The sequence below is a fragment of the Sapajus apella genome, unplaced genomic scaffold (assembly GCF_009761245.1).
Source record: "Sapajus apella isolate SASKATOON/1434 unplaced genomic scaffold, GSC_monkey_1.0 scaffold23, whole genome shotgun sequence".
Taxonomy (NCBI): Eukaryota; Metazoa; Chordata; class Mammalia; order Primates; family Cebidae; genus Sapajus; species Sapajus apella.
In genome coordinates this window covers 9662211-9676351 of record NW_022436963.1, presented here as the reverse complement: position 1 = coordinate 9676351, position 14141 = coordinate 9662211, and the positions used below count along the sequence as shown (strand labels likewise).

At 48.0% G+C, this 14141-nt stretch overlaps 1 protein-coding gene across 6 annotated transcripts in view; it reads right to left on the bottom strand.

Annotated features, from left to right (window-relative positions):
• Positions 1-5833: 5833 nt before the first annotated feature.
• ABHD6 (abhydrolase domain containing 6, acylglycerol lipase) overlaps positions 5834-14141 on the bottom strand; it is a 55534-nt gene continuing 47226 nt past the window's right edge. For 5 of the 6 annotated variants that reach the window (XM_032290266.1, XM_032290267.1, XM_032290269.1 and 2 more), the window contains one exon: positions 10465-11614. In XM_032290266.1, coding sequence (XP_032146157.1) covers positions 11438-11614 — 177 coding nt within the window. In that variant the 3' untranslated portion in view covers positions 10465-11437. Of the gene's footprint in view, positions 6192-10464; positions 11615-14141 lie in introns of those variants that run through there. The other variant, XM_032290271.1, reaches the window with a different exon arrangement.

Genomic DNA, 14141 nt, shown 5'->3' with positions numbered 1-14141 from the left:
TATTACTATGATCATCGCCATTTTAGAGGTGGAAACTGAGGCACAGGGTAGGTAGTTCCAGCTACTTGGGAGGCTGAAGCAGGAGAATTGCTTGAACCCGGGAGGCAGAGGTTGCAGTGAGCCGAGATCATACCACTGCACTCCAGCCTGGGCAACAGAATGAGACTCTGCCTAAAACAAAAAAGAAACCAAAGCACAGAGAGGCAAAGTTATTTGCTCAAGATCACAGTTATAAGCGGTGGTATGGGCTGTCTGATTCTAGCCAGTGCTCTCCACACCGCACTGTGTTATCACCAATTTAGGAGCTGCAGTGGGAAGGGAATCTTTAGTGTAAGCCCCACGAGGATGTGGCCTTGTCTGTGTTCCTCACCACTGCACCCCAGTTCCTGGCACCTAGTGGTGACCCAACATCTGTTTATTGAACACATTCGTTCGTAAATGGATGTGCTGGTTCTGCCTGGGTTGGTGGGCAAAGGGTTGCCTTGCACAGGACAGTTAAGTCAGCAGAGATCTCCTTCCTCAATTTTTTTCTCAAAATCCCACTGTGGGCCGGGCGCAGTGGCTCACACCTATAATCCCAGCACTTTGGGAGGCCGAGGTGGGTGGATCACAAGGTCAAGAGATCGAGACCATCCTGGGCAACATGGTGAAACCCCGTCTCTACTAAAACTACAAAAAATTAGCTGGGCATGGTGGTGCGTGCCTGTAATCCCAGCTACTCAGGAGGCTGAGGCAGGAGAATTGCCTGAACCCAGGAGGCGGAGGTTGCGGTGAGCCGAGATCGCGCCATTGCACTCCAGCCTGGGTAACAAGAGTGAAACTCTGTCTTAAAAAAAAAAAAAAAAATCCCACTGTGTTGTGTCCAGAAGCTTCAGTCCCTGGCCATGGCTATGCTCTCCAGTTCTGCGGTTCCTACTTCCCTTTTTTCTTCCCTCAGAGGAGACGGGGCTTGTTCCAAATGTGGGAAGAGGTGGAGAAAGCAAACACAGAACCCACAGACCCTGGCATTTTCTTTCCCAAAGCAGCTTGATTTCAGAAGCTGCCAAAACTTGCTTCAAATGCATCCTCTGCCACTGACCCAGCTCCCTCATCTGTCACATGGAGAGACTATTAGCATCTGCCTCACAGAGTTGAGGAGAAATGAGTCAATGATATAAAGTGTCTGGCATCCCAGGAAACCCTCAGTAATGGGAGAAGGTTCCTGTAAGCCAGCTGCCTGGAAGACGTATCCTGCCAGGCGGCCCAGGAAATCCAGAGCCACTCCTGCGTTTTGAACTTCAAGGAACAACAGATAATTTTCACCTTGCTGCAACAAACCCTGAAAATGAAGTGCCTTCCCAGTTGCCTGAATTCTTTCATGCTGTCTTATTAATTCAGAGTGGAGTACAAAAGAGATGCCTTTGAATGATAAAGACAAAAAACTTTTGCTTTTCGGCCAGGTGTGGTGGCTCAGGCCTGTAATCCCAGCACTTTAGGAGGCCGAGGCAGGCAGAACACCTGAGGTCAGGAGTTCAAGACCAGCCTGGCCAACATGGTGAAATCCCATCTCTACTAAAAATACAAAAATTAGCTGGGTGTGGTGGTGCACACCTGTAATCCCAGGTACTTGGGAGGCTGAGGCAGGAGAATTGCTTGAGCCCAGGAGGCAGAGGTTGCAGTGAGCCGAGATCAAGCCACTGCACTCCAGCCTAGATGACAGAGTAAGACTCTGTCTCAAAAAAAAAAAAATTGTTTTCCAACTAAATTTTATTTAAAAACATTGTTTTTGAACAGTGTCTCACTGTCACCCAGACAGTAGTACAATGATGTGATCTTGGCTCACTATAGCCTCCCAGGTTCAACCGATCCCCCTGCCTCAGCCTCCCAAGTAGCTGGGACTACAGGCACATGCCATCATGCCTAGCTAATTTTTAATTTTTTTGTTGAAACAGGGTCTCGCCATGTTGCTCAGCTGGTCTTGAATTCCTAGGCTCAAGAGATCCTTCCAGGATGGCCTCCCAAAGTGCTGGGATTACAGGTGTAAACCACCTTACCATACCTAAATTTTATTTTTTGAATAGGTACTGTAGGCTTACAGCATATATTTCAAATGACATAAAGAGATAAATACTAAAAAGTGAGTCTCCCTTCCACCTCTTCCCCCGTCAGCCCCTCCCCTCTCCAGGAGCAACCACTGGTATGAGTTTCTTAAGTGTCCCCTGAGAAATATGATAAGAGGGCTTTTCCCTTTTGACGCTATATCTACACATTGCTGTAAATCAAAACACACAAGGTTGCCTCGGTCTTTTTTACTTTTTTTAGAGACAGGGTCTCAGTCTGTGGTCCAGGCTGGAGTACAGTGGTGCAAACATAGGTCACTGCAGCCCTGAACTCCTGAGCTCAAGTGATCCTCCTGCCTCAGCCTCCAGAGGAGCTGAGACTACGGGCATGTGTCACCATAACCAGCTAATTTTTTTTTTTTTTTTTTTTTTTTGAGACAGTCTTGCTCTGTCACCAGGCTAGAGTGCAATGACACGATCCTGACTCACTGCAACTTCCGTTTTCCGGTTTCAAGCAATTCTCCTGCCCTAGCCTCCCAAGTAGCTGAGACTACAGGCATGCACCACCACACCTGGCTAATTTTTTGTACTTTTAGTAGAGACGGGGTTTCACCATGTTGGCCAGATGGTCTCGATCTCTTGACCTCGTGATCCTCCTGCCTCGGCCTCCCAAAGTGCTGGGATTGCAGGCGTGAGCCACCACGCCCGGCCCCCAGCTAATTTTTAAAAATTTTTATTTTTAGAGAGGAGATCTTGCTACATTGCCCAGGCTAGCTGCTCAGTCTTTATGAAACTTACCCTGTACCACATTGGGTGGAGCCAGTTGGCTCTTAAGAGGACCATTTCAGGCACCCTCTGTGTTTCAGAGCAAAGTTGTTGCGGCAGGTCTGTATTTTATGTTCCTGAAAGGTACGCAGCCAAGAAGGAGTTAGGTCCACAGTTCCCCTCTGCTGTATGGCTCCCCTCCCTGCCTTGCTTACTGGTGCTAAATGGATTTTGCTAAAGTTGAGAAGCTCTCCCAACTTGGGGAAGAAAAGGCAAGAGAGAGGGGTCGAAGTGATATTCCAGTCCCCCTGTTCTCCATTGATTTCATGGGAAACATATCCCCTTATGTCAGCAGATTGTGGAGATAGGACAAAGGAAGTGAAAATGATCAGAAATTAAAACCTATGGAACAGTAGCCATTGTTTCCATTTAGAGAACAAGGTCACATAGTTTAGGGAGGTTTGCCAAGTACCAGATAACCTGCTCACATTATTCCATCAATCATGCAATGTCAATATTATTACCACTTTTCACAGATGAAGAAAATGAAGCCAAGTCATTTATCTAAGGTGGTAAGAGGCTCCAGAACCTAAAAAGCTGCATTCCATCCCTCCCTTGTGGAAGACCAGGCTGAGAGCTGCTCCTTTGAGGCAACTCAGGCGTCATCTCCAAACAAGAAACTCTGAAAAGAAGGCAATGCTTGAGAATCCCTAGAAGCCAAGCCTGAGAGAGGGAACCTCATGGAAGTGATTTATTGAGAGACAGCCCCCAAGTGAAATCTGTAAAGGAGGAGGGAAGCAGGATAGGGCAGGAGAAGCAGCCAAGCAAAGATGTGGATTTCAAATCGGTCCAATCATCACATAGAACTGATGCTTATGGCTTCTTTTGAGTAAATGTAGAAATTGACCCTCTCAGTCTTAAAATTTGAAAAAGCTACATTTGTCTTACCTGAGTTCCTTTCTCAGGAAACCAACTATGAGGCCTCCCAGATAGTATCAAGGAGCTGAAACTCACAAAATCACTGCATTTGGACAATGAGAGGCCAGATCTTTCACTCTTCATGATTGCCTATCCCAGAACCTGCTTCCTGTTGACCAACTCCCCTTCCTTATCCTTCCCTGATTCCTGTTTTCTTGCATGTAGTTATAGTTCTGCTGTATAAACTCCTAATTTTAGTCAGGGAGATGGATTTAAGGCTGATCTCCGATGTCCACAGCAGTAGCACCCACAGAAAGCCTTCTTCCCTGGCAGTATTCATTGTTTCAGTGATTAGGTTTCTCTTCAGTGAGTGGCAGGACCTAGACGCAAGCCCTAGTGTTTCAGTAACAGATTCAGCTGAGTCTCGCCTCAGCTGGATCCCATGGGGAGTCCTGGAGCATAAATGATACCAAAGAAGCTTCCAAATTTTGAGGTGAGGGGGCCAAGCCTTTATATTCCTCCTGTCATTGGCTGCCAACTATAGGGTTGCCATATTTAGCAAATAAAAATACAGGATAAGCCAGGCAGGGTGGCTCATGTCTGTAATCATAGTGCTTTTGGAGGCTGAGGCAGGAGGACTGCTTGAGCCCAGGAGTTCTTACCCATACGAATGTGTGCAAATGCACAGAAATCCCAGTGGACTGACTGAGGGGGGAAGGGTGGAGCTGTGCAGAGGGTGTTGGAGACTCTCATTTTTTAAGCAGTCTTTTTGTTTGATTTTTTTGTGTGTGTATGTGAGAGAGAGATGGAGTTTCAGTCTTGTTGCCCAGGCTGGAGTGCAATGGCACGATCTCGGCTCACCACAACCTCCGCCTCTTGGGTTCAAGTGATTCTCCTGCCTCAGCCTCCCGAGTAGCTGGGATTACAGGGATGTGCCACCATGCCCGGCTAATTTTGTATTTTTAGTAGAGATGGGGTTTCTACAAGTTGGTCAGGCTGGTCTCGAACTCCTGACCTTACGTGATCCACCCGCCTCGGCCTCCCAAAGTGCTGGGATTACAGGTGTGAGCCACGTGCCTGACTGTTTGATTTCTTTTAAAGTAACAGCATCATTTGGTAACACTAATAATTACTAAGTAACAATCAGGACCTGCTACTTACATAGCTAGGCACAAGAGGGAGCTGTGGACCACACCTATCTGTTTTTCTCTCCGCAAAAACTAGCAACAATACAGAATGCCCAGTTAAATTTGAGCTTCAGATAAACAATGAGTGGGACATCTTTATACCAAAAATGTATTTGTTGTTTATCTGAAATTAACATTTAATGGGGCATTCCGTATTTTATATAGCAACACTTGGACGTGAGAGGAGACTAGGCATAGCCTCGAAGGCATCTCCAGTCATGCGAGGGCTGTTCAACATGGCAGCCAACACAGCAGGTGGAGGGTGGATGCAGCAGTTAGTAAAGGGGATCTGGGAAGGACATAAGCACACCCCTTTCAGGCAGGAACCTTGGGGGCAGTGCACCAGACAATGGTAAAAAAGACTGGAAGCTCTTACCAAGTCCAAACCACCCCCATACCCAGGGAACAGTGAGACAGCCTGGTCCCCTGCCCCAGCACCCACCCCTCTGCCAGCAGCTGCTAAAGGATGTCATTCCCCTGCTTGTCTGGGGGTTATAGCTGGAGCCAAGCTGTTTAACTTTGTCTCACCCAGCATTTCTGAACTGTATTTAAATGATGGAGGAAACTTTCTTTGGAAGTGATCTTAGAAGCCTCTCCCCTAAAAGACTGTTGCTCCAGGGCCCCAGGAAGAGAGAATCTGGGGAGGGGATAACCACCCTGTAATTAAGCAGCTTGTTTCTGGAGGGGTCTTACATCCTTTCTTCAAATTCAGAGATCTTCTCCTGGGGGTTCAAAGAGGTCTCTACAAAATGATTCACACCCCGCTTTCTCTGGAGGACTCTGCATCCCTGTTATAGGAACCTGGGAGCTCTGTGGGTTTGGACCTAGAAGAAATCCAGGGAAAGGAGCAGGAGGAGGAGTGGGCAACAGTAATGTCCAGCATAGCCCCATTTGTGTTACATTTAAAAAAATCCACAAAACCAGTTTCACACTGCTTACCTGTATGTATGGGTGCAAATGCACAGAAATCCCAAGGGACTGACTGATGGGGAAAGTGAGGCCATGCAGAGGGTATAGGAGACTCTCCTTTTTAAAGAAATCTTTTTGTTTGATTTCTTTTAAGGCGACAAAGCATCATTTTTGTTAACACTAATAATTAGAGCATCATTTTGTAACACTGAAATCAGGACCTGCTACTTACATAGTTAGGCCACAAGAGGGAGCTGTGGACCACATCTATCTGTATGCTGCTCCCTGTGAAGGAAAAAAATGCTTCCTAAGCCCACCCTTAAGGCAAGAGACAAGACCTGGAAAGCAGGCTCCCAATCCCTTATCTGCAATCCTGAAAGAACAATAACAAAAAAGAAAACCCTGGAAACCAAATATCTTCATCGAGCGCCAATGCTTAATCTGAACTAAGGTGAGGCTTACAGCTTTTGTCCCACTTACTGTGGCTAGACATACATTGCAAGGCAGAAATATGAATGCATTTATTTGTCATGTGTGGTGGCCCCAGACCCTGCAGAGAGCATCACATGATACATGCTATATACACTGTGATACCTTTCCAGGTCGGAACGCTTCTGAATTCGAATCACGTCTGGCCTGAGAGCTTTGGAGAAGGGCTGTCTCAGCAGCCACCTTTCCAGTTGTCCTTCAGGAAGTCACCTGCCCCTCCACCCAGCTAGCTTTGGCCTTTGGTCATTGGAACTGTCACTTGCTTGCTGTCCCTACGAACCCTTCCTTCTTCCATCCCCTGCTGCAGCTCCTGGCCTCCTAGGTGTGGCCTCAGATCCCGTTCATTGCCTTGAAGATTTAAAGACCAAAGATCCAGAAACCACTGAAGGGAAGGTTCCTCCAGGAGCCAAGAGAGAGGGACTGTCCTGCTGCTGAAAGGTGACCCTAGCAGTCACTTGTACTCATCCTCTCCCTCTGCCTGACTAGGCTGATGAGGGTCATAAGACTCTCCTCCCACTGCCAGCACAGGCAACCCCAAGTCCACACCCTGGTTGGTACCAGCCCCAGGGAGCAGACACTGGACCCCAGAGCCCCGGGGTAGCTGGGGACACCAGAAGAGCCAGACCCAGGACTATCACCTGCTGGTCCCGGCCTTGGCAGGTAATTTGAGGATATCTCCCCTGCCCTATCTGTGATGAGCCCCACCCCTCCAAAAAATGCTCGACTTTTTTCTTTCAGGAAAGGGAGAAATTGTAAGAACAGCACCCAGTTTGGGGTTAGGGAGGGAGAAAAGGCTGATGAGAAGGTCCAGTCTGTGGTTAAAGGAGTGATGCTGGAAGAGCCGAAGGGTGATGGCTCCTCCAAAGCAGAAGGCTGCGGCCTGCACGTGTTAAAGTACACAGCCACCATTTTGGAACGATGTTAGTTACCTAAGCAACCCACCAATATCTAGGGCTTGGAAAGTAAATGAGGGGGCCTAAGTTCAGCATTTATGTATAAATATTAGGCCTAAAATGTGTCTGAAGGCAGGTATAGCCCCTGGCCAGTAAGCAATCCCTTTAAAGGACGCCTGGACAGACCCCAGCAGAGCCTCAGGGCTGGCTTCTGAAGCTGCAGCTAGGAGCAGGCCACAGTATCTTTTTTTCTTTTGAGACAGAGTCTTGCTGTGCCGCCCAGGCTGAAGTGCAGTGGCGCAATCCTGGCTCACTGCAGCCTCCACCTCCCAGGTTCAAGTGATTCTCATGCTTCAGCCTCTTGAGTAGCTGGGACTACAGGTGTATACCACCACGCCCGGCAAATTTTTTGCATTTTTAGTAAAGAAAGGGTTTTGCCATGTTGAGCAGGCTGGTCTCAAACTACTGACCTCAGATGATCCACCCACCTCAGCCTCCCAAAGTGCTGGGAGGACAGGCATGAGCCACCTCGACCGGCCAGGCCACATCTCTCGACTGCTTTCCATGCCAGACCCGAGAGAGAGAGCGAGACTGAGCTGAGACTTCTCCCAAAGCAGAATATTGCTGGGGACAAACAACACTCGTTTCCAGAGTATGGGGGCAGAAGAAGGATCAGCAAGGTGAGTGAGCCCTTCACCAGTCGTGGTTATTAAAGAGGCTGGAGTGGGGAGGGCAAGCTGTCACTGGCTGTGTCCTTAGCAGAATGATGTGGGAATCCAGGTGAATTCTGTTTCCCGTCCGGCGGGAGGCTGGGCAGCTGGAAGTCCTTAACTATGATAAATCAACAACCAGGTCACCTTCTTCAATGGGGGCTCAAGCCAGGAGGTGTGGCCCCAGCAATCTACAGCTGAAGCTGCCACACACTGGCCTGGTCTGGGTGAGCCAATGGGGCCCCAGGCAGACTGGTAAGGTAGGCGGGAGAGCTCCTGCCTGAATAGGTAAAAGCATTGTTTTTACAAGTTACCTTCAGTTATACACGAGAGGCTCCCCTCTCCTCGTAAGCTGTGTGACCTTGGGCAAGACACTTCCCCGCTCCATGCCTCGGTCCCTCTGCTATAAAACTGGCATGGTGTCACAGGTACAGGGCTGCGTGAAAAGACTCAGAATAGCCCCTGGCACATAGTTACAAGGTTTAGTCCTCCAGCCTGGCCCAAGAATTTCCTGTGGGCAAAGCAACAAGTAAGGTTCCCTAGGATGGGGAATACTCACTGGGGCTCAAATGGACGATACAAACTTAGGCAGCCCATCAGCCCTATGCATTTGTTACATCAATCACTCCTAGTGTTACCTCTGTCCAGGACAAGGAGCTCAGACTGACTGCAAACTGAGTTCTAACTGCTGCCTGTCCCTCTTCAACACCTCACCAGGAGGGCTGGCCCACAACAGCCCAGAAGGCCCCAGCTCCAGCCAGTGGGATGAGAGCCCAGCTGCAGCTATGATTTCTGGGCCTTTCCACTGTCATTTCAGAAGTTCCTCGCAGTCTTTCAGGGAGGGGGGTGATGAATGAGTCCTTTCTTCTTCCCAACCTACCATCATCAAAGGCACACACCATAGGGGCCGGGGTGTGTGGCACAGGGGACTCAGAGCTGGCAGTAACCAGCAGGCTTGCTATAGTCACAGAGGCAGGAAGTGAGGCACAGGGTCTTCCAGGTGTGGCCAGAACTGCAGCACCAAGCGAGAACCTGAAAACCCACCTTATAGTTAGAAATGACTCTTTCATCCTCTCTGCTCACAGCTTGTAGTCAATGCTTTCTGGTGCCAGCAGAGGAGATGGAAGCTGTATCCAGCTGCGGAAACTGCCTACTGGTCCTTCTGGGCTGGGATAAACGGCATACACCCTTCCTGAATGACCCCATGGTGGGTACAGTTCAGAGACTGCTTTTGATGTCATCTTTAGCTGGTATTCAACCCAGAGCAGAAGAACTCCTATATCCACTGCGGTTTCTGATCTGAGGTTCCATCCCAGGTCTGGGGCTTCTTCATGATCCTGAGGAAACCATCTCTCATCAGCTAGGCCCACCAAAATGAATCCCTCTCCCACCGTGCTCAGAATTCTCAGTGAATACAGGAAATTGGAACAAATAAAATGTCTAATATCTACTTTCCTTTCTACTTCATTGATTTTTGTTTTCATCTGTATTACTTCCCTCTATTTTTCTATGGCTTTGCTATTATTTCTTTTCTTGTTTCTTGAGATAGATGCTTAATTTATTGATTTTTATTTTTTTATTTTTTTAAGAGATGGGGTCTTGCCATGTTGCCTAGGCTGGTCTCAAACTCCTGGACTCAAGCAATCTTCCTGCCTTGGCTTTCCAAGGTGTTGGAACTACAGGTGTGAGCCACTCCACCTAGCCTCTTCTCTTATAATATGCATATTGAAGTCTATAAATTTCCCTCTGAGCACTGCTTTAGCTGCATCGCAGCTTGATGTCACATCTTCATATCTTCTTGTTTTTAAGCTCTAAGTTCCATTCTTTTCTGGTAAACTAAAATATTCAAACACTGTCCAGAATTCCAATTTAAACTATAAATCTATCTCACTTTATTCCCAGAATGACTTGGCTGCAGATTTTCTGTAAAAAAAAAAAAAAGTTGGAAAAAATGAAGCTTCTCTCCTGGGGAGTTTAGGGCTCCTAAATGCCACAAAAAAAGTCAAAAAGAATAGTTTTTTGACTTTTCTTTTTGCTTTTTTTATACAATTTAACAGAGAAAGAATTTTTTTTTTTTTTTTTTTTTTGAGGCAGAGTTTCACGCTTGTTGCCTAGGCTGGAGTGCAATAGTGCCATCTCGGCTCACTGCAACCTCCACCTCCTGGGTTCAAGTGATTCTCATGCCTCAGGCTCCCAGGTAGCTGGGATGACAGGTGTGTGCCACCACACCCAGATAATTTTTGTGTTTTTAGTAGAGATAAGGTTTTGCCATGTTGGCAAGGCTGGTCTCGAACTCCTGGCCTCAAGCAATCCACCCACCTCGGCCTCCCAAAGTGCTGGGATTACAGGCGTGAGCCACTGTACCTGGCCTTAGATATACAATTTCAACTGAATAAAAGTTGCAAACATGATTCCTTAAAACTAATAAATCATCCATGCAAAGACTTCCAAAGCCTGTCGAACAAGGCTTACTTTAAAAAACACATTTTAAAGTTAACAGAAACTCTGCCAACATTGCATCTAATTAGGAGTTCACAAATAGAAACCACCGGCATGTTGCTGATCTAAACTGATTAAATTTATTTCATGTCATTGTGGTCACTTTTACAGCTGCTTGGACTTATTTTCAATCACGTTACTGTTCACAGAATTCACAGAATTCATTAACAAACTAGTATTTTACATCCAGGGGTTCTGAGTAGCACACCGAAATAGAAAAGAGGCCCACGAGCTGTTGCTTGTGTGTGGAACCTGAGTCTGATTACTTAGACAGATGTCTAGAACATTATTGCTTTATTAGTCCTATTTTTTTAAATAATAAATTATTCCTAAGAAACCTACCCTGCTAGGTGTTCATTCTGTGACTGTTGTGGGTTCACTCCGAACATATCTGACTTCATGGGTGCTGAATGAACCACGCACCCATGTACTCTGCTGCTCCGGCTGCTCCGAGGGCTGGAACAATGCCCCACCGTGCATGTAAACATTTTCTTCCACTTGCCACTTTCCTCCCTGGTCTTGCAGCCAATGGGCTGCAGTCATACATGGGTCTCTATGTAAAACTTAAATTCAACCTAAATGACAGGGTTCGGCGAATGAGGACTAATGCTCCTATAAAAGCCACTGCCCATGCAAGGGAATACGCCTGAAGCAACAAAAATATCTTGGGTCTCCATCTATAAGGAATGTCGCAAAGAAAATGTCCTCGATTCCATTATGGTCCAAGTGGCTACTTTGTACAGCTTGTCAATAACATGAACTTGAAGACTTCATGGTAGATTTCATGGCTGGGGTTTCTTCTTTTGTTCCATATGAGTTTCTTCTATTTTGTGAAAAAGATCTTGGAGGTTTTCTCATGGTCCCCAAAGCTCTGGGGAACTGTGGATACCAGGGATAAGGGACTGGCTTCCTCAGGGTCACTGGCGCTCCGACCGCATTTGGGGAAGGATCCCTGAGAGTGGTGGCTGCGTCAGATTTGGGGGATGGGAGCAGGTGTTGTGTGCCGAATACAGGCTGCAGTCAGGGCCTCAGTCCAGCTTCTTGTTGTTTTCTGTGTTGTGCACGGAAGCTAAAAAGTCGACGATGAGCTTGGCTGTCTTCCTGGGTCTCTCCATCACTACCGAGTGCCCACAGTTTTCCAGAAGCTCCACCTGGCAATTGGCAATTGACTTGGCCAACATGTCTGCCCCAGACACATCCAGCACCTGCCAGGCAAGAGAGGGAGCTGGATGATACACAAAGATTCAGACACCCACATGTGCACTCTATGGACAGAACTTCCACCAAGGCCTGGAGGGGTCAGCGGGGCAGGAGGATGTGAATTTTAGGACCAAGTCCCTTTGGTGTTGGGGCTTGTGGCTCTCTGAATGAAAGTGACAATGATGCTTCCGATTTCGTTCTGCAACTCTGTGCCAGGAGCTGGGCTGCTGTCAGTAACACTGAGGTAGAAAACATACATTCCCTGCCCTGGAGGAGGTTATGGTATGGTGGGGAAGCCAGGGGCACAGGGGAGGGGCAAGGTTGGTGGAAGACCTTGTTCCTGAGTCCCAGGAGAGTAGAGAGGGGACAGAAGGGGAGCATTCATGGACATGGGAATGGCACGGGGTGGGGGAGGTCATGGCGAGTGCATCAAGGAGCATGACAGCTGAGACACCAAGCACATGCACAGTGGGGAGAGAAGAGGCAGAGAAGAGGGCGCTGTTCCTGCAGCCACACAGGGACCATGGGGAGTGTTAAAGCGAGTGACTTGATGAGGCTGGCTCTGTGGCTGGTTAGGGGAGTCCAAGCTGTGGGAGGTGAACACGAGGAAGATGCAAGAGGGGAAAGCTAATTATCACAAGCTAGGGGTATCTCCTTTTTTTTTTTTTTTTTTTTTTTTTGAGGAGTTTCACTCACTTGTCCAGGCTGGAATGAAGTGGTGTGGTCTCAGCTCACTGCAACCTCCACCCCCTAGGTTCAGCCAATTCTCCTGCCTCAGCCTCCCCAGTAGGTGGGATTATAGGTGCCTGCCACCTTGCCTGGCTAATTTTTGTAGAGATGGGGTTTCGCCATGTTGGCCAGGCTGGTCTCAAACTCCTGACCTCAGGTGATCCACCTGCCTCGGCCTCCCAAAGTGCTGAGATTATATGCGCGAGCTGCCACCCCTGGCTGGGGGTATATCTTTGAAGGTATTCTGGGGATCCCTGGAGCTGTGTATTTCCTAGCCCTGATGTCTGTGGATAATGGGGAATGCTTTTCCAATGTGAAAGTCAGAACTTTTCCAGGCTGATCCTTTTTGAACAACTCATTTCCTTTCATTTTCCTCTGGGTCCCAGCTACTATGCTAATCCACCTCCATCTTTTTCCCCAACATCCGCCCTCGGAAGTGGATCTGCAGTCACTCCCCTTCTCTTAGTTGCTTTTACCTTCAATTCATCCCAGACAAATGGGCCCCTCCTCCCCATCCTTAACTGCAAAAGCAAAAGCCCAAACAAACTCAAGAGCCTTCTGTGTCTTTGCTCTATTCTCACCAACTCAAACCATTAAAACCAAGATTTTCTGCCCACTGGGGAGTTAAGGCAAGAGGATGCCTCAGTCAAGGAATGGAGCACTGCAGGGCATCACTGGACCAGGAAATGGAACAGCTAATGGGGAGCTTAACAGCTAATTCCAGCCAAGGAATTGGAAACCTCTGCCTTGTCACTCACTCACAGCTAAGGCTGCCATAGCAACCCACCGAGCAGGAATAACACCCAGCTACTGTGGAAACACCCAGAGGAAACGCAGATGCTGTCAACAGGTGAAAAAAGCATGAACAAGTAGAAAGTCCCAACTGGGTGTCTTTTTTTGCTTTTTTGAGATGGCTCTTGCTCTGTTGCCCAGGTTGCAGTGCAGTGATGCCATCATGGCTCACTTCAGCCTTCACCTACCGGGCTCCTCCCACCTCAGTGCCCCCCAGGTAGCTGGGATGACAGGTACGCACCACCATGCCCAGCCAAAATGAAAGTCTCTCCTGCAGAGAGATCAGAAACCACAACTCCCAGGCAAAAATACCCATAAGAGCTGCTGGCTTTGGCACTGTTTGCTGGTTAGCATTACAAATCCACCATTCCCTACGGCCACCCAGAGGTAAATGCAATTACAGAACGGCCCCTGATGAGATATGCACATCCATGGGAACCACACCAGCTATTTCCTGGATAGAATATTCATATAGATGGTCAAAAACTTGTCCTGGGCTGGGTGTGGTGGCTCCCACCTACAATCCCCAGCACTCTGGAAGGCCCAGGTGGGAAGATCTCTTGAACCCAGGACTTCGAGACCAGCCTGGGCAACACGGTAAGACCTCATCTCTATAACAAATAAAAAATTAGCAGGGCATGGTTGCATGTGCCTGTAGTCCCAGCTGCTTGGGAGGCAGAGGTGGGAGCATCACTTGAGGTCAGGAGGTTAAGACCGCAGTAAGCTACGATTGCACCACTGCATTCTAGCTTGGGAGACAGAGCAAGAACTGGTCTCAAAACAAACCCCCCTCCAAGAAAAACAAAAAACAAAACCTTTTCCTACATTGTTTCGCACCGGGGCCAAGATGAGAGTGAGGCAAGTGAGACACTGGCATTTGAGTGCCAAAAAACTCCGCAATCAAGAGAAAACTATTTGAGTGCAGTATGTTAAAAAACATCAATGCAGGGCCGGGCACGGTGGTTCAAGCCTGTAATCCCAGCACTTTGGGAGGCCGAGGCGGGTGGATCA